The sequence below is a fragment of the Podarcis vaucheri genome (genome assembly GCF_965113315.1).
Source record: "Podarcis vaucheri genome assembly, chromosome: 7".
Lineage (NCBI taxonomy): Eukaryota > Metazoa > Chordata > Lepidosauria > Squamata > Lacertidae > Podarcis > Podarcis vaucheri.
The window spans coordinates 8,103,121-8,122,788 of NC_138765.1; the positions used below are offsets into that span (position 1 = coordinate 8,103,121).

Here is a 19,668-nt window from a genome sequence, read left to right on the forward strand (position 1 = left end):
CAACAACTTTGCACCCCAAAAAAAGCTCAACAAGTTTGACCCAAACCCCCCAAAACAGGCCTTCCTCCTGCCTCTCAACAATGTAGACCTGAACCACCCAAAACGGGGTAGATCACTACTAGTTTTTAACTGTGAGTAGATGGCAGCTTCTTGGGAGTTGGCCACTGGATCTAGTCCATTCCTCTGCAATGGAGGAATCTCTCGCTCAACATCCCTGTTACAAGTCTCTGCAAGGGAGATTGGGGAAGGGGTGTGTGTTGAATTTATGCCAATTATTACTAAACTCAAGGCTGGATAGACATTGGTTTTTCACCGTTACAAAAATTGAAGCATTGCTTCTGTTAAAGTATTATGGTAGGGAAGATCAGGAACCACAGTCACACCGCCTCATTACCTGTTTTTCCAACTTTGGAGAGAGTATGAAAACTTAACTGGTACACAAACCAGTTGCAGGCAGGTGGAGGTCACCTCTTAGCAGTTTTTGATGTTTCGTTCATGACTGGAAGCCACTGAATTTTTAAAGCAGGCACTGTATAAATATTTAGCCTGCAATGCTGCTAAATGCACACTCTCATAAGAGAAATCCACTTCCAAGTAAATAAGGTTGGCCCTTGACTATAGAACAGTTGAGCCCTCTGGGAGAGAGCACCATACAGAGTCAAGCACATCACACACATTACCATTGCACTTTTTATTCCTGTAGTCTTTGCTTACGACATCAAATTCTCAAAATCAGAATATACAAGAAGAAATGGAAGATTCTGAGTCCACATTTGAATTAGTATGTCCTGTGGAACTCCCTACTGGTAAAAGATTGAAGAGAGAAGAGTGTTTTTTGCCAGACCTATTTTGAAAAGATTTATGTTTAGACAAGTAAGTATTTCGTACTTGCTTACCAATGTTTTATTTGTTAATCCAAGCAGTGTTTATGATTTGTATGTTTCTGTTGATTTTATTTTTAAATGCTGCATTCCACATTGCTATTATTTTTCATGAAAGTGCAGATTATAAATCCAGAAATAAGTAAATTATTCTAGTTAGTGTTTTTGATTTCTGAGCAGTCAGTCTTGACAATTCCATTATGCCTCCTTCCATGAAATCAAAGGTTAAGGGGACAAAACCATACACCAAGGCCCCACACCAATACTAACCATGTACATCCCTCCTCTGTACTTGAAAAATTCCTGCCAAAGTTCAAGCAAACTTTTTCAAGAGCCCCACTACACCACCAATATAGACAACCACCAGAGGTATTTTCCAAACAGCTTTATTAAGGTGTGCCAAGTTGCACAGGCAGCACATTGTAAGACTGGGGGGGTGGGGGGAACAAGTCACATGTACAATAGTTTTAAAATGTCGCCCGAACTCCACAGGGCTTCTTCTTCTTCCCAGCTGACATAGCTGCAGGCAGCCTCTACTTAAGCTTTTTCTTTTTTTAAAAAAAAGGAATGCAGGGCACTTTGAAAAAACCCACATACACAAAAAGAGTAACGGAGGAAGTCTTCCTTGGCAGGAGCCAAACAAAATTTACGAGGCATGCTGAGCAGTCGAGAAGCACAGTTTCAGTGTGTACGGATACGGCCCATCTAGGCAGAAGAGGAGACATGCATCAGGGTCCCCTGAGCTTTATTTGTTTTTGTGGCAACACAAGGGATGTAGGTATTCAGAGGGATGAACCAGTGAAAAGAGGCTTTACATAAATTTCAAGATTTGTTGTCTCCACACACTCCAATCTACTTAGAGTATGTGTCATGCCCATGGGTGTACTATATGCAGAGTCTAGGCCCCCACAGCCAACAGGCTTGACTGAAGAATTCTATTGTAGCCCCTGGAAGCCCTTTTAAAAAACAACATCTAATTGCAATATGGGAAAATGCCCCCACTTCCAACTAAGCTTGGAAAAAACTCCTTCACTGGCTACAGAAGAAAACATTTTTTTAGGGGTAACTACAATGGAGACAGGGACACAGGTGGCGCTGTGGATTAAACCACAGAGCCTAGGACTTGCCGATCAGAAGGTGGGTGAGCTCCTGTTGCTCGATCCCTGCTCCTGCCCACCTAGCAGTTCGAAAGCACCTCAAAGTGCAAGTAGATAAATAGGTACCGCTCCAGTCGGAAGCTAAACGCCGTTTCCGTGCGCTGCTCTGGTTTGCCAGGAGCGGCTTAGTCATGCTGGCCACATGACCCGGAAGCTGTACGCCGGCTCCCTGAGCCAATAAAGCGAGATGTGTGCTGCAACCCGAGTCATCCGCGACTGGACCTAATGGTCAGGGGTCCCTTTACCTTTACAATGGAGATGGGGCAATTTCCAGGGGCTGGGTGTCACTGCTGGGATGCCCCATGACAGTTCCTCCAGTTTGCGAGTGTGCTCATGGGATAATAATAATAATAATAATAATAATAATAATAATAATAATAATAATAATTTATTATTTATACCCCGCCCATCTGGCTGGGCCTCCCCAGGCACTCTGGGCGGCTTCCATAAAAACCAAAAATACAGTACAAGTTTTTAAAGTTTGGCGATCTCTGATTTGGGCCAATCTGATGGGACCTGCTTGCCTACTTACGTAGGCAAAAGCAATGGTATCAAGGGTATTGAAGGGGGGGGGGGTCAGAGAAATGAGCCCATTACAATACAGGCTGAACCTCAAAGTTTAGGCCCAGTTGGCAGTGAGCCCATGCAGGAACCTGCCTTCCCCCCTGCCCTTTTCAACATAGTTTATTCTCGTGGTAGTGGCAGAAGCAGCCCAACAGCAGAGCTTCTAGTAGGCCCTAGATCAGGTGTGCAGAAACTGTGGCCCTTCAAACATCACAGTAACTCCCATCAGCCCCAGCCAGTGTGGCCAATGGTAAAGGATGACGTTGCAGGCCAGCAACATGGGGGGAGCATATAGATGATGCTGCCTTAACAATTCCAAAAGTGTCAGAAACCTATTGGCACCTACTCCCCACTTCCTGCCAGCAGGAAGTTTTAGGAAAAAAGCAGCTCACCCGTTACCCATTGAGGAAACTGTTCTACATAAAATGAGACCAGAAAAAATGAGTAAGGGGGGGGGGAGGCCTCCAGCCCACAACATGCACACCCCACATATCTTACTTGGGTTTTTCATCTGGTAATGGTTGAGGAAAGCCAGAGTCTCCAGGGCATCACCCTTGGTTTCCCATTCCAGCAAGCCAGAGGAGCTCCTTTCACCTATGAAGAAGTTAACAGTGAAGACATAGTTGGGCCAACATGGAGAATGTGCACAGGACTGGCTGGCTGGCTGGTTAGGGTGGCTAAGAAAGGGGAACGATGCTGTTTCCTCACCCATACACCACTTAAATCTTCAAGGCTCTTCCCTGGCCCAAGTGAAAGCATGTTGCAGCCAGCCTTAGTTTTGCTGCCTCAACAAACACTGTTCTGAACACCAGTACAGTGGTACCCCGCAAGACGAACGCCTCGCGAGACGAAAAACTCGCAAAACGAAAGGTTTTTTCGTTTTCGAGTTGCCTCGCAAGACGAATTTCCCTATGGGCTTGCTTCGCAAAACGAAGCTTGCCCCGGGGACAGCGGGTCTTCTCTTTTGAAGCAAGGGGCTGCGGGGAGATAGCGATCTCCCTGCAGCCCCTTGCTGCAAAAGACGTCCGGGGGAAGCGGGGAAGAAGCGCTTCGCTTCCCCCGGACCTGTTTTGAAGCAAGGGGATGCGGGGAGATAGCGACTGTCCCCGGACCTGGTCTGAAGGCGGTTTCCCTAGGAACGCATTAATTGATTTTCAATGCATTCCTATGGGAAACCGTGCATCGCAAGACGAAAAAACCGCAAGACGAAGAGACTTGCGGAACGAATTAATTTCGTCTTGCGAGGCACCACTGTATAAGGTAAAATGGACGACCTGATGTGGAGCACAGTGTTTTAACTAGCCAGCTGAGTTGCACCCTCCAGCCCCTATTCCTGCTTGCTGAGTAGCAGCATTTTGAGGCTTGAAAACTGCAGCATGTACTTACTTTTCCCCGAAAACACCTTGACTGAAGCTGGTCTCTTCACCCCCAGTTCATCACAGATCTGACAGGATAAAAATACAACGCAAGTGTTAAGTTATGAAACTGATTGCAGTGTTTTTTTATAACATGCATGTTAAGTCATGTTCCGCTTCCAAATCCGAGAGAAGAAAAATGCTTTTGCACCGCGAACAGTTACTTATCTACAACGTAAGGTGCCGGGGACATGACAAATAACTTGTAGTCCTATTTTCACAGAATGTTTTAGCACTGCCACATAGTCCCTTCCTTCCCACACCTATGATGTGGCAATCCGCCTAGGGAGCCAAATACCGGGCGAGGCCTGTGATCCATCGGGGCAGCAGGCCTTGGCACACCTCTTGAGACTCTCCCTTGGCCAGACCAACTGCCAAACTCCCTTTTCTATGTTACCTGACTCCAGGATGGGCCTGAGGCATTACCTCGTAGAAGTTATCTTCTGTCACCTCCAGAGGAGCATTGAAGAAATGAAGCACATTACTGGGGTGCTGGATCCTGTTCTTGGCTGCTTGCTCTGGGGTTGAAAACCTGTTGTTCCGAGAGCCACTGAAATCCTTGTAGCTGCATGAACCGTCTTCAAGGCCGTAAGACTGGCCAGGCATGATGGCCTGTTGCTTGGAAACACTGTCGGAAGGAAACACACAGCTTAAGAGCGGGCAAATGTTAAGGGCAAGGAGCAGCCTTCAAGGGCAGAGAACCGAGCAGAATGAGCCCTGAGGAGAGAATTTAATGAAAATGATGTATAGATGGTATATTACACCAGTGAAATTAGCTAAAATGTATAAGACAAATAATAAATGTTGGAAATGTAAAGAAAAAGAAGGAACATTTTATCACATGTGGTGGGAATGTAAGAAAGTAAAGAACGTCTGGGAAATGATATATAATGAGATGAAAAAGATGTTGAAATATACATTCTTAAAAAACCCAGAAGCATTTTTACTTGGTATTATAGGCCAAGACATTAATAGACAAGATGTCAAACTGTTCATATATGCAGCAACAGTGGCAAGAGTATTGTTAGCCCAGAAATGGAAACGAAGAAGAAATTCTGACAAAAGAAGAATGGCAGACGAAATTAATGGACTATGCAGAATTGGATAAAATGACAGGAAGGATTCGAAACCTGCGGGACCAGAGATTTACAGAAGATTGGAAGAAGTATATGAATTATTTGAAGAGCAACTGTAATCAACAAATTACGCTAGTAGGACTACAAGAAGTTTTGTAAGGAGAAATATACAAAGTGTTACAAAGTAGAAAAAGATAGGAGATATTGGTTATGAGTTTGAAATGTAATAGGAAAAATAAGAAATGCATACTAGGAGATCAGATTGGAAAATTTTCAGACAGGACTGATGGAAGTCAAAAAAATTGAATAAGATGTAAAAGTATGTTTAATTACGGTTGAAAATGATATGTTAATATATATATATATATATAAATGAATGAGCCCTGCTGAAAATTAGGGGTAGCAGCACTCACCATACATTCAGCTTTTGATCAAACATGAAGTTGTTGTTCAGGTGAGTGATTGCTCTGTCCACCGCATAACCGTCAGCCATCTCCACCATGGCAGCTCCAGGCTTGCTCTTCATGAACTTCACCTAACAAAACACACACCTTTGTTGAAACACAATCAACGGGTGGCATAGATCGATCCATTTTGGAGACAAAACCCCCCAAGGTACAGCCACAAACCTGCACTCATTTTAGGAGGAATTTACTGTGTGGACACTGGGCACAAGAGTGTATCCAGTATTAACTTTCCTCAGTTGCCTGTAGATTCCTTAGCCAATCCCGCCACCATCTTTCATTTGGCCACTGGTTTGCAGGAGGCACATTTTTGAACTGAATTGCAAGTACGAGCTTCCCTTACTCAGCAACCACTTGCCTTTTTAAAACTCAGCCCTGTTTTCCAGGTGCATTAGGAACGAGGTTCGATACTCTTGGCATTCTGGGTACTCTGGTTCAACTTTCAATGACTGAGAACCTATGAAAATTGTCTTCTCAAAAGAGTAAATTCCCAGTATCAGAAAGCCCCCAGAAAGAATCCTACTGCTATCAAATTTCACATTCATCAGTTTCAGGGGTTGACATTATCAAGCATCTGCTGCAACCAACACCCCCAGGTGTCCTTTCTCTTCCTTTTTCCTGTTGCTGCCTGTTCATCTGACCTCAACAGAGAGCAGTGAGAGGAACAAGGAACAAGAACAGCAGCAGCAATCTTTGCTCGCTTTGCCCTGCTCATCACCCTGGGTGTGTTGGTGGAATGGCCCCAGAAAGATGGGGCACACAAGTGGGCGGTATGAACAGAGAGAGGAAGAGGAGATGGGGCTACTGAAAAGAGGTTTCCACCCTCTTATTGACTTAAGAGCCTGAAGACGAGACATGGAAGTAATCTCAACGCCGTATACAACTGATATCATGACAAAGAGAGCTGAGAGCTAGAGCTCAGCAAAGAGAACTGAGTGTGTCTCTTCCCAGTGGCATCAAGTCATTTGCACAGGTCTGCTTCTGATTCAAGGGGGAAGAGTAATCTGCTGCTGCCTAACCTCTACTGCTGAAAGATAATCTAGGCCCATCCATCATCACGATGGCAAGCAGAACTGCACTGTCGTTTTGCCAGCAAGCTCAACATGTGTTCTCCGACTGAGAACGAGCTTCTCAAATTTGGGTAAAAGGAGCAAGACAGAGCAGGCTCTGGGAGAAGGAGACAGTCAATTTAATTACCTTCTCCACGTTTCCGTACAGGCAGAAGACGTTGAACACTCTGTCACAGTTCATCTTGGACTGATCCAAGCCATAAACCATCAGGACTGCGCTGTCAGCATGGGGGCCATACTCTGGGGGTGGGGGTGGAGGAGGGGGGTGTCCATACTGAGGCCCGTAGCGGCTCGGCCCCCGATGGCGGCCCCCAACAGGTGGGCCCATCCGCCTCCCTTCATAATGAGGCGGTGGGGGGCCATAGCCTTCATCGTGATAGTGCCCGTGGTAGCCACCGTGAGGTCCTCCTGGGGAGGGAACAGACATTGAGAGCTCAAGGCGAGGCTAGAGATTTGGGGTTTGTTCCCCTGGATGCTGCTGCTGTGTGCCGGCTTCTTACCATATTCAGCCGGATGGTCCCCAAGGAGAGGAGGCTGCCTCTGACGCTTGTTGGGGTTCCCACCTGGCTCACCTGTCCAAAAAGAGGAGGCCATTAGGAAAAGACAGCAAAAGCCCGACACTTGTATCTCTGGGGCACGTGTTGGATGCTAGAAAGTCACAAGTCCACCCCCATGGCTCTCCCTTAAGTTAAATATTTCCAACACCTTGAGAATAAGATCTGCCTCCAGCCACTGGAAGACAGAAGGTGGCGAAAGGTCTACCCATTTTCAAGGGTCCAAAGTGCGCCTAACTCTTCTCCTGGGGCAGACAAATAGCTCCACCCCACCCCCCAAACACAAACTTTGAGCTAGGGAGGAGGGGCAGCAGCTCTGGAAGGGGACATTTTGCTTTCTCTTGCAATGCTACAAATCCAGCCATTTTTTCTAGGCTGATATGCCTTTTAAGCAGAGCACTGCCACTTGTCTGACCTACTCCGAGGTCGTGGTCGGCACAGGTTTGCATTTGGATCCAGTGTTCTCCTCGAAACAGCTGCCTTTTGGCCTAAGTGAAGTTCAATTTCTGCACTCGGTGGTGACTGAGAGCATGCCAAACCTTATCAACATGGAAACGAGTTATAAAGAAAGGCGACCTTGGCCGAGGGGAGCAGGGAGGAAGAGGAGAAGGGAGTCAAAGGACTTGACAGTTCTACTCAGGGCAACAAGAATAATAATATAAAAAAACTAACATCCCCACCCAACCCTAGCAAAGGTAAAGGGACTAAGCGAGAGACTGAGGAGAGTACGCCAAAAGCAAAGCAAAAAAAACAGCAGTCAAGTTAAAACACGTGATTGTATACAAGGCAGAAGAATTTAAGCAATCCATACAATATCACTGTTGCTCTAACGAAACAAAAAAAAGGGGGTGTTTTGCAGTTTATTTCGATAGTCATTACAAAGATTGAAAAGGGCTACTTACAGCAGTAGTACACAGTACAATGTCCATTGTCACATACATATTCTGCATTTCTCTTACCATTGGACGCTTCAACAGTGTAAGCACAGTTCTGAAAGATGGCGTCCCATCAAACATACACTGCGACCCTGCGTTATATGGTTTCAGAGTCAAATACAAGTCAACAGGCACCAAACTGATACAATTTCAAGTAAAAAAAAAGTTTTTTAAAGTAAAAATAGGGCTCACAGAGATGTTTTTGTTTGTCTTCAGATGGTATCAAGGAAAAAAAGGACATAACAAAGGTGTAATAATGAGTGTCCCTTCCGTGTTGCGTCTCCTGATGTTTTTGTCATGTGCTGTTAAACAGGTTTGGTGCTTCTGGCTCTGTGTAGGTCTCCCGTGTGCATGTCTCTCCTCTGATAGTGGAATGTGCCTTGGGTCCCAAGTGCCCCCTGGAGCAGAAAGCACCCCCAAGTCTCTAGGGAGCTGGGGGCTCTGGGTACTTGGTGTTTTTTTTTTGTCTGTCTCCGCTCGGCGCTGATAAATGTTGGCAGCCGTGGACTGCGAGAAAAGGAGTGATAAACTGCCCTCCCAAACCAAACCGTGTTGATATGGAGAGCGTCCTATGTCTTGGAGGGTCTCTGGGATCTACTCCGTTCTCCGGTAAGAGCGCTGGTGCGTTTGTCTGAGACCCATCTGGTCTGTGTTTTCCTAGTTTCTGTGTAACATTCTTGGGTTCAAGGTTTGGTTTGTTTGTTTTGGATTTGTAAGAATGTCGTGGCCTGGTGCGTCTTTCTCTCTCTCATTCTCTCTCTGTCTCACTCTGTGCTTGTAGATGTTTCTTGGATCACGGTGTGGTGTTCTTGATGTAAAAGAATTGGAACTCAAATCTGCTGCTTTTTCAGGTACTTTGTTAAGATGCTGCGTGTTTTCTCCAGGCAGAGCTAGTGGAAGGTTGGCTTTTTTTTCCTACACTGTGTGGTGTTAAAGCGTGTGTAGCAGAAGGCAGATCACAGGCAATTCAGGACTTCGGCTGCAGTAGCATACGGTTCCCCCAGGGTCATGTGTGAACGCACTGTTCAGAGCTGGGGAAAGGCCAGGTTAGTGTACCTCCTCTTTGCCCAGCCTAAAGACAGGAGAGCCAGGAGGCAGCTAACTGAATTGCACAGCCCTGCCAACTAGCCACTGCCAATCTGTACAATCTTCTAGTTATGTACCTTGGAGGAGAAAGTGAATCATGTTCATGTCAAGTCATGTAATGCCATTGCTTGCTTTGCTATGGGGTGGGGCCCAAAATGACCTTGGCCAGCCCCCTTGATCAACAGCTTCCTCCAGCCTGCCCCCCACAACTGCTTCCCTGCAGCACCCGGTGATCTCTACATCCGTGGAGGAAGGCAGGGCAACGCCGAAGTATTAAGGGTCCAAGACCACACAAACCCCATCTTTAAGCCAATTTAATGCCTGTTGTGTGAATTACACTGCTTGCGGTGTAACACACAAAAAGACAGCATCACACAAGCCGCTAAAACAAGGTGGGTCAGATAAGACCTGCCACTCCCCTCCGGTTCAGAAACCAAGACACTGCTCTTCAGCCGACTGTGGGCCGACCTGGAGCATGTTAACGTTCTAACTTGTTCCACATTCCTCGCCCCTAAAAATATCTGTGAGCTTAATGCACAGCTTTACCTCCGGCCTGAGCAAAGCCCCCTTCCTTCACCATCTCTGTGCTATGTGCACAGCAAGGTGTCACCTGAGACTTCTCAGGGGGAAGGAGCCCACACCCAACCCACTGAATGGCAAGCGTGCTATGCAACCACCCCCAGCTGGATCAGGGTTGGGGCAACAGGCCATTTTGACGCTCCTGCTTTCAACAATGCACCTTGTTTTTCAAGCAGATGAGAACAGCCATTCCCTGAAGTGATACCTCCAGGATCAAGCGCTTCCTGAAAGTCCATTTGGCGTTGCCTTTTGCAAAATAGTATTAGCGATGCCCATTCTTCACCCTGGTTAGCTGTACCTTACACAGGCTCCACACGTGCCCTGAAGTTCAACTTCAGGAACCACCTCCTTTTAACTGTGCCACCATATTCCCAATGCTGTGTTCCAGTTCTCGAATCTTGCCACAAGTAGATTGGAGACTATCCTAGGCAAGGGAAGGAAAGGAAGGTGGAGCCAGAGAAACTGGCGCTGTGACTGAAGCCTGGTCCCATGGCCCTGCCTATACTGGGTGGAGGAAGTGAATTCATTGTTGTCCCGGAGACCTTAAACATGCCAATGAGAATGCACACTTCCCTTCGAAACTACTTGTCACTATTTACAACCGCGTATCTTAAATGTCTTATTAGGCCTCCTTAATAAAAGGCTCTGGTGGCCTGATAACGCCTTACAAAAAACGTCAGAAGTCAAAGCACAGCTGCACTAGCTCAAGACTTCCAAAATCAGCCACAATGCTGGACAGCAGGCAAATGGCATTACATCACACAAATCAGATCTATGAAGTGTGCTACTCAAGGGGGAAAGGCAAGGGTTCATGTGTGGCTGCAAAGCAGTCTATCAAGGTTACCTTGTCCACTGAGGTTAGGGTTGGTGTAGTCCCATGTGTCCTGGTCGTTCTTGAACACATTCAGGCGGGTTGGCTAAAAAACAAACACACACAGCCGTACAAAAGTAATGCAAGGTGTCCAAATTATGTGGCCAACCCTTAGCTACGCCTCTTCCAAAAGCTTGACTGCACTGATGGTTGAGTGCAATACAGTGCACAGGTTAGGGCAGACCAGCAATTCACCCAGTTCAGTCTAAGAGCCATTAACAAGGTACAGTGACCATCACTGACCCAACTTTAGCCCATTAGTCAGTAACATTAACTTGGCAGGTGTACTTTTTGCTACTGCAGGCAAGAACCCGTATACTTATTCCCCCATGCATTTTGAGTCTTCTTTGCTGTTAGCCACAATTTTTTAGCAACATGTTCCACTGACTAGTCAGCATGTGTAGACTTCACGCCCTTTCCACTTTTGTGATTCCCCTTATGGCCAGCAGTAACATAATGTAGCTATAATGCTGTGTTGGATGAGAAAGCAAGACTCAACACAAATCAGAGCACAACCCAGTATGTTTTAGGAGGGGGGGGGGTTTTGAGGGAGCAGCATTAGAAAGGGAGGCTTTAGGGCTGGAAAAAACATATTGTAGAATAGCCCTGTTCCACAAGCCCTGGAACAGGGAGTGACATACCTGAACTAAGGGACAGAATACTTCTACAAATTTTTGATGGCAAGGGTCATCTCCCTTTCAGTTCACCAAGGATCACACAGAAGATGCTTCTACAGGCACAAAGAACCCTATCAAATTCTTCAAAGCGACACTCACCTTTGCGTATTCAATCTTCAGAGTACAGCATCCAGAATAAATGTCAGCCCCATTCAGAGAAGCTTTTGCTCTCTGGGCGCTCTGCACAGAGTCAAATGTTTGTAGTGTTAAGGAAGCCTTGGGAGAAATTGGGGCAGCCTTTTGGCCATCGGAAAAACTTAACACTTCAACTTTGAAGTTCTTGTTGTTGGACCCTTTCAGACGTACATCAGTGTCTTAGAATTGCCTTCCCCTCCACCTCATATGTCCAGCTTGAGATCACATGCATTCAGAACTAAACCCACCCCACTGAAACTGCAATTGCCTCTTGCCTTCTATTGTAGAGACTGCTCCTTCAGGTTAGTGGTGGAGATACCTGTGGTGTGCAAGCATAGTGCTCAGGTAATCAGGTGAGGGCCGCGTGAACAAGCCTGACACAGTGTTCTGCCAATTCCCAGATGGCTCCAGGCCTTGACCAAAGCCAGAGGCTCAAACAGGACTTGGGGATTTGTAAACCTATGCTCTCACAGTAGAGCAGACTATCAAGGGCAGGGGTCGGCAAGGTTTACCTCGCCTGGGCCGGTTCACTCCAGCGGAGATCCCTCCGTGGGCTGGATTACACGCGCATGTGAGTGCCCGCGATTTCCGGCATTTGCATCTGGTGCAGACATGATTACCAGCATCTGCGTAAACGTGATTTCAGATTTCTGGTGCTGCAGAAGCAAGCCCCCGCGCTGTTCTGCGCCGGTTTAGCGCAACACGCAGGGACTCGGCAAGTGGGCGGCTCGGTTCGGGGGCAGCTCGTGGGCCGGTTAAACGACCCATGCATGGGCTGCTTGTGGCCCATGGGCCTTAGGCTGCCTACCCCTGATCAAGGGAGTCCACAAAACAGAAGTACAGCGGTACCTCGGTTTTCGAACATAATCCATTCCGGAAGTCTGTTCAAGTTCTGAAATGTCAGAAAACCGGAAGTGGAAGTCTCAAAATGAAAAACTCAAAACAGGAGCCGTGTTTCCTGTTCGACTTCCAAGGTGCACTTCTGGGTTTTCGGCATTCCGAGTTCCAAAATGTTTGACCATGGAGGCGTTCGAAAACCGAGGTACCACTGTAACTGTCTTCTGAGGAGCTGAAGTAGGAGACTACTCACTGAAACTCAAATGAAGACAGAACAGTAATAATCTTTCTTCAGGCTAGTAGCACAGCAAATGTTAGTGTCAAAAAGCCTGAGACAACAGATAAAAGCAATTTGTTTGCCCAAGCTGCTAGGCACTTATTTTGAACTATTCCAAGGACAAACATGGTTCAATTACTACAGGTTTCCTAGACACCAGGGGGAAAAAGGATATTCCACCATAGCCTGGACACCATTCTTTCGGAAGATAACAATCCGCTGCACTGGGCCACATGGGTTGCAGATGGTGTACAGCACATCCTGTAAGATGAAAAACAATTGCATATTTTTAAAACTGGGGAACATATGGCCTTTAAGATGTTGTTGGCCTCCTAGTCCCTGATCATTGGCCATGGTGAAAAAGACTGATGGGACCTGGAGTCCAACATCTGGAAGGTCAGACACTAACCTAGTAGATCTGACTACTAGTCAGAAAACCACAGGCAACGGAGAAAAGGCAACAGAGCATCTTCAAAAACAATGGAACACACTGCTGCCATCCACCCTAGGATCCAGGCAAGCTATTTTGTGGACCTGGAAAGACTTGCAACGACAGCAATTATCCTGGCAGCTATAATTTATTCATCTGCACCGTGTTTCAAATGAACCCTGGGGCCCCCAACAAAGACATGGACTAATTACGTTCAAGTGTTTCTGGCTGAGTACACGCAGCATCACTACGCACCGTTGTGATGGAGTAGATGGGGTTCAGGATGGTGAAGAGAAGAACATTGTTGACTCCCCTAGAATCATCCGAGTCGCCGGGGCGTGAAATCTTCTGGCTGGTGGAGTAGTTGACAAAGGCTGGGTGCCCAGCGATGTAGATCTGGTTGTCAGCTGCGTAGTTCACAGCGTTGCAGGCTCCCAAGATATCCTCAAACTCCACCAGAGCCTGCCTCTTTTTGGGCATCACCACCACATAGCTTGGGGGAAGAAAAGGAACCAGACTGCTTACACTGCCAAAGTAGTCAGCACCACACAAACGTCCAACCATCCTCCATTCCATCTCGTCAGATGCCCAATTTGCCCACTCCTAACCTTATGGGGCCAAATTCCTGCAGGGCCTCTACAAGGTCAGCTTCCACAACACCATCGATCAGGCCCCTGATGTGGACGACAGGGGAAGCAGCTGGTTTGTGGGGATCATCATAGTTCTCCTGCCAGGGGCGAAAGAAGAGAAAAACTTTGTTCTCTACTGCAAACCACTCTAGCTGCAAATGAAGAATAGCCTCTTTACACAAAGGTTAGTTCTCGCTAGGAATTGCCCCACAAGCAAAAAGACATGGAACCTCCTCAGTGGAGTAATCAAACATTAAGGAAAAACTTTTTGTATTAACTTGACTCTCCAAAGCCTCCTTTGCTACACTCAGGCATTTTATTTTATATACTTAACAATTAAGAGCAGGCTCCATCCTGATACTACACATTTCTAGATCAAAATATAGGCTTCATTTCCAACACCACAAAGTCACTTTTTTTTCTGTGAGAAAAGTAACTACCCCTCCCAATGGCAAGTAAATTTGAGAAAACCTAGACTCTTTATTTTTAAAATAACAAAACAAAACCAGTCTTGTCAGTCTGAGCAAAGATAACAAAGTTGCCCTTGGGCAGCTGGAGAGGTTATTGCCAAGAACGGTAGAAGACAGTTATTTCCCCCAGAGAAATTAAGACTCATGCCTCCACCTGAGACTCTTTTTTTTTGGGGGGGGGAGACTACTTTGCAACTGATGGTTACAAAAGTCTCCCTATTCTCAATCTGGGCACACTGTGAAAAGCACCCTCTATTTCAAGTCATCATTATTTCCTCTCACCTCTCACAAGCCAATCAAACTTCTTCCAGAGATGTCCATGTTGCTAGTAGCAGACAGTGGAGTTCACTAGTTGAGGATCTCTGGATTTGTCTTAGTTTGGCGGCCTGATACCAAGCGCTTTTTATGTCCCCATCCCAATTTTGGTGGCAGAGGCAAAAGTAGAGACAGTGCTGAGGTGGATGAGCCCAACACCCTGATGACAGCATGACTTGATGAGTGGAGAAGGGGCAATAATCACCCCCCTTGGCTAATCTGCACAGATCAGCTGAGGAGGAGGCTGTGTACCTTTGTGTGTTTACCTGTATGTGCTAGCCGAGTATAGAAGAAGAGGCGTTTGGATTTGATATCCCACTTTATCACTACCCGAAGGAGTCTCAAAGTGGCTAACATTCTCCTTTCCCTTCCTCCCCCACAACAAAAACTCTGTGAGGTGAGTGGGGCTGAGACTTCAGAGAAGTGTGACTAGCCCAAGGTCACCCAGCAGCTGCATGTGGAGGAGCGGAGACGCGAACCCGGTTCCCCAGATTACGAGTTCACCGCTCTTAACCACTACACCATGCTGGCTCTCATACCCAAGCGTGGTGCAGCCACAGCCAGCACTCATATGTGCCTTCAGGAGGGTGAGCTAGAAGTTAATGTGGCCCTCTGGTCAATAAAGGTTGGCCACCTCTGGCCAGGAGGTTCAGTCCTTATTTCAACACAAACCCTGATCCAAGGTTCTGTGACTGCTTCATGCCTGTGGTTCCACTGTGTTAGCAGTGAACTGTCCTAATCCCATCAGAAATCTGAAAAAGAGCTTTTGTCCTGCCTAGCACCTCACAGAGTGTGTGGAGCAAGGTATTCTTCCCAGATGTATCCACCACTGTTACTACATTTTATTTCCTCCACACCACGATGTATTTGGGGGGGGGGGGGAGCTGTTTGCTTTTTCTGAAATTTGCTTTTGGAAGCTGAATTATAGCAAATTTGGGGTTAATTAAAAAGAACCCTAAACTTTCTCCTATTATCAATATAATTTTATTAGCAACACACTCTGTTAAAGAAAAGGTTAAAGAAAAACCCTGTAAATCAGAATGAAGGGCACCATCTTACTGAGTTTGCCATTTCCAATTGGTGCAGAATCGGAGGAGAGATGGTGACAACGACCCGATGTTCTGTGCCTTGTATCTGGTACTTGAGAGCTATGCTGCCCTATAATCCCAGGCTCTGCTTGCAAGTTATGAGTTAAGTCCCTCTACTTCACAGGTGTAATGTCTATTTTAAAGTGTGACCCAGTCTACCAGGCATCTACCAGTTTGTGGCAGTTGCTAAAGATAAAGAGTCCCTTAGGTAAAGGAACCCCTGACCATTAAGCCAGTCGTGACCGACTCTGGGGTTGCGGCGCTCATCTCGCTTTATTGGCCGAGGGAGCGGGTGTACAGCTTCTGGATCATGTGGCCAGCATGACTAAGCCACTTCTGGCGAAGCAGAGCAGCGCACGGAAACGCCGTTTACCTTCCCGCCGGAGCAGTACCTATTTATCTACTTGCACTTTGATGTGCTTTTGAACTGCTAGGTTGGCAGGAGCAGGGACCGAGCAACGGGAGCTCACCCCGTTGTGGGGATTCGAACCACTGACCTTCTGATCGGCAAGCCCTAGGCTCTGTGGTTTAACCCACAGCGCCACCCGCGTCCCCAAAGAGTCCTTTAGTGGAGCACAAAACAGTACCACCTCACACCTACTACTACCCTGTTCAATTACGTCAGTACATTCTTTCTCACTCTGCTGTCCTCCATGTTTTGGACTACAACTAGCGCTGCAGTCCAAAACATCTGGTGGGCAGCAGGGTAGGAAAGGGCACACAAAGTGAGGCGTCAAGGGGGCATTCAATGCTAATCCTTCCCTAGGAAGTTAATTGACCCAATTAACTTAGTTTCATAGGTTTCAATGGGCGTACTCCGCTTCAGATTTAGCTATGTATTCATTCAGAATTCCTAAGTGGTGGGGATTTTTTTTTTTAAAAAAAACCAACCATCATAAAGAGAGTAAGAGCCATGTATATTCATTACAAAAGCAAAAGAACTGCCTTAAAATACCTGCTAAAATAATGAGGCCTTTGCCATGCGCCTGGCATTCAGCAGGGACTATTATGGACTGCATCTCTGTCCCCTGGGGAAAAAACAGCACCCTCCCAAATTCCCCTCCCAACCTTTGCAAAAAACGAGGCAGCTGAACTACAGGTTTACACAGGTCTCCTTGTGTGCCTTTATAAACATGTACAGTGGTACCTCGGGTTAAGAACTTAATTCGTTCTGGAGGTCTGTTCTTAACCTGAAGCACCACTTTAGCTAATGGGGCCTCCTGCTGCCGCTGCTGCACGATTTCTGTTCTCACCCTGAAGCAAATTTCTCAACCCAAGGTAATATTTCTGGGTTAGCAGAGTCTGTAACCTGAAGCGTATGTAACCCGAGGTACCACTGTACCTATATCTATCTACAGTGGTACCTCGGGTGAAGAACTTAATTCGTTCTGGCAGTCTGTTCTTAACCTGAAACTGTTCGTAACCTGAACCACCACTTTAGCTAATGCTGCCGCTGTGTGATTTCTGTTCTCATCCTGAAGCAAAGTTCTTAACCCTTAATACCTCTTAATACCTTAATACCTGAAGGAGTGTCTCCACCTCCATCGTTCTGCCCAGACACTGAGGTCCAGCACCGAGGGCCTTCTGGCGGTTCCCTCCCTGCGAGAAGCCAAGTTACAGGGAAGCAGGCAGAGGGCCTTCTCAGTAGTGGCGCCCGCCCTTCCACCAATGTCAAAGAGAAAAATAACTACCAAACTTTTAGAAGACATCTAAAGGCAGCCCTGTTTAGGGAAGCTTTTAATGTTTAATAGGTTATTGTATTTTAGTGTTTTGTTGGAAGCCGCCCAGAGTGGCTGGGGATAAATACAGTGGTACCTCGGGTTACATACGCTTCAGGTTACATACGCTTCAGGTTACAGACTCCGCTAACCCAGAAATAGTGCTTCAGGTTAAGAACTTTGCTTCAGAATGAGAACAGAAATCGGGCTCTGGCGGCGGCAGCAGGAGGCCCCATTAACTAAAGCGGTGCTTCAGGTTAAGAACAGTTTCAGGTTACGAACAGACCTCCGGAACGAATTAAGTACTTAACCCGAGGTACCACTGCAATATATTATTATTATCATTAACCCGAGGTACTATTTCTGGGCTAGCGGAGTCTGTAACCCGAGGTACCACTGTATATGTGTGTGTTTACGTACTTTACGTCTGCATGCACTACACCGAATATGAAATCCAAAGCGTTTTTAGGGTTAGATATACAATACGATATACGATCTCTTTATTGCCATTGTCCCATACAGAACAATGAAATTAAAAAACTACATAAAACATTCTAAAACCCCCAAAAACTCTGAAACCCCATTTTTAAATACGCTATATTATACAATAAATATACTATGCTGAAAAATACACTATTCTAGAGAGACCCCTTACGCTGCTTTTAGAACCAGAATTGCATTCGCGTAGAAGTGGGGCCCTTAGGTAAGCCGGCGCACGCGTGGAAAGGCAGACGCCCGCCTGCTCCTGATAGACTGCTCCCGCACGTGGAGGCTCCGCTCTTGAGCTTCCGCTACGTCCAGCGAAGGCGGCGCGAAGTTCCCGGGAGGGGTAGTCTGCTCCTGCGCATGGAGGTTCCGCCACCAGGCCCGTTTCGCTTCGTTTTCCACGCTGCGCGCGCACGTCCCCTCACCCCCCCCGCCAAGTACCGCCGCGCGGCCTTCCTCCTCCTTCTTCTCCTCAGGCCCATCCCGCCCCGCCGCCGGCCCTGGCTCTCCTCACCCCGCCTCCACCGGCCGCTCCTCCCGGGCCGTGATCCGCGTTTTCCGTTTTCTGGCGCTTGGGCGCGCGGCCGCCGTCAGGGCCTCCCCCATAGTAGCGCCCCGACCCGCCTCCTCCGCCTCCGCCGGCCATCTTCACCATCTCTCCGCCGCGTCCCGAGCCGCCGCCGCCGCCCTCGCCGCTCTGCGAACCGCGCCACCTCCGCCGCGACATGGCGCCCGCACTACAGCAGCCCACCCTCGCTCCCACCTTAGGTACGCCTCGATTGGGCGCGCCTCCCGTCATTCAGCAGCGCCCAGGCGCCCATTGGGTCCAGCGGCTCCCTTACCCACCTGCGTCCCGCCCTCCGACGCCATTGGATCGGGTGTCTCCCGCCTGCCGGATTGATTCGCTTTCGCGCCTGCTTTTCAAGAGGCTCGGCGAGCCCGGTTGGGCGGCGGCAGCGTCCATCAGACGTCCCTTCAAATTAATTGGACGGAAACGACGTCTCTCCAGTCGGCATCCCGCCCCACCGCATTGCCTCTCATGGAGCGCCCTCCTTCTTCTCCAGAAAACCGTTGGCTCCCAGAAAACGCTGCAGTTCGCTCCTGTTGTCTTATTGGGTACTTGGAGTATCCATCATAGCAACGCAAAGTCTGATTGGGCCATATCGAAAGAAGACACCCTCGTGCGTATTTGTTCCTATAACGGAACGCATTGTCTCTCTGCGTCAATTTTATTGGCTAGTTTTTGTGTCCGTCGCCCTGCTCGCTGAAAACCATTGGACTTAAAGCCCGTGCTCTTTATTTTAATTGGTGAGCGCGATTTCAGTCCCCCCCTCCGTCCCTTGTGAGTTTGAGCCAATAAAATAAAACAGGAGGCGGGATTTTTCCTCCACAAAAGGCCTATCCACTCTAATCGTTAAAACGAATCCCGCCCACACATCTCAGGCCGAGGACAACGCAAAGGACTGTGGGAGTTTTCCTGGATGTTGGCCAAGAAAGTCAACGGCGTCTAGCTTGGCTGAAGTATAACAGCAAAGGATTGTGGGAGTGGCTCTTCACTTTAGCCAATGGGCTTCTTAGCTGGGCAAGATACTACAAGGCACTAGCTAGAACCCAGTCAGGCTGCAAAGGATCATGGGAGCCGCCATGCCTTTAGGACTAGGGACCCAATGAGCTTCTGGCACAAGTGCAAAGGATTGTGGGAGCCACCTAACACTTTGGCCAAGGAAGCCAGAGCTCCCGTTGCTCGGTCCCTGCTCCTGCCAACCTAGCAGTTTGAAAGCACACCAGTGCAAGTAGATAAATAGGTACCGCTCCGGCGGGAAGGTAAACGGAGTTTCCGTGCGCTGCTCTGGTTCGCCAGAAGCGGCTTAGTCATGCTGACCGCATGACCCGGAAGCTGTACACCGGCTCCCTCAGCCAATAAAGCGAGATGAGCGCCGCAACCCCAGAAGCG

General features: G+C 47.7%; 1 protein-coding gene across 1 annotated transcript; it reads right to left on the reverse strand.

Moving 5' to 3' along the window:
• Window positions 1-1,251: 1,251 nt before the first annotated feature.
• HNRNPL (heterogeneous nuclear ribonucleoprotein L) lies at window positions 1,252-18,384 on the reverse strand. Its single transcript, XM_082231148.1, has 13 exons — window positions 18,229-18,384; window positions 13,617-13,735; window positions 13,264-13,501; window positions 12,752-12,839; window positions 11,429-11,523; window positions 10,626-10,698; window positions 7,128-7,199; window positions 6,755-7,035; window positions 5,507-5,628; window positions 4,444-4,645; window positions 3,989-4,046; window positions 3,101-3,196; window positions 1,252-1,586 (listed from the first exon to the last, which is right to left on the reverse strand). Exons 1-13 carry the CDS (start codon window positions 18,367-18,369, stop codon window positions 1,528-1,530), a joined length of 1,644 nt encoding a protein of 547 aa, XP_082087274.1. The 5' UTR covers window positions 18,370-18,384; the 3' UTR covers window positions 1,252-1,527.
• Between the last annotated feature and the right edge of the window lie 1,284 nt (window positions 18,385-19,668).

What these genes read in the sequence shown, in the direction of transcription:
- HNRNPL (XM_082231148.1), bottom strand. Translation starts at nt 18,369, where the DNA reads ATGGTGAAGATGGCCGGCGGAGGCGGAGGAGGCGGGTCGGGGCGCTAC. An exon ending in GAGCGGCCGGTGGAGGCGGG is followed by an intron (nt 13,736 to 18,228) that starts GTGAGGAGAGCC and finishes CGCCCCTGGCAG; the next exon opens with GAGAACTATGATGATCCCCA. An exon ending in GGACCATCCGGCTGAATATG is followed by an intron (nt 7,036 to 7,127) that starts GTAAGAAGCCGG and finishes TTCCCTCCCCAG; the next exon opens with GAGGACCTCACGGTGGCTAC.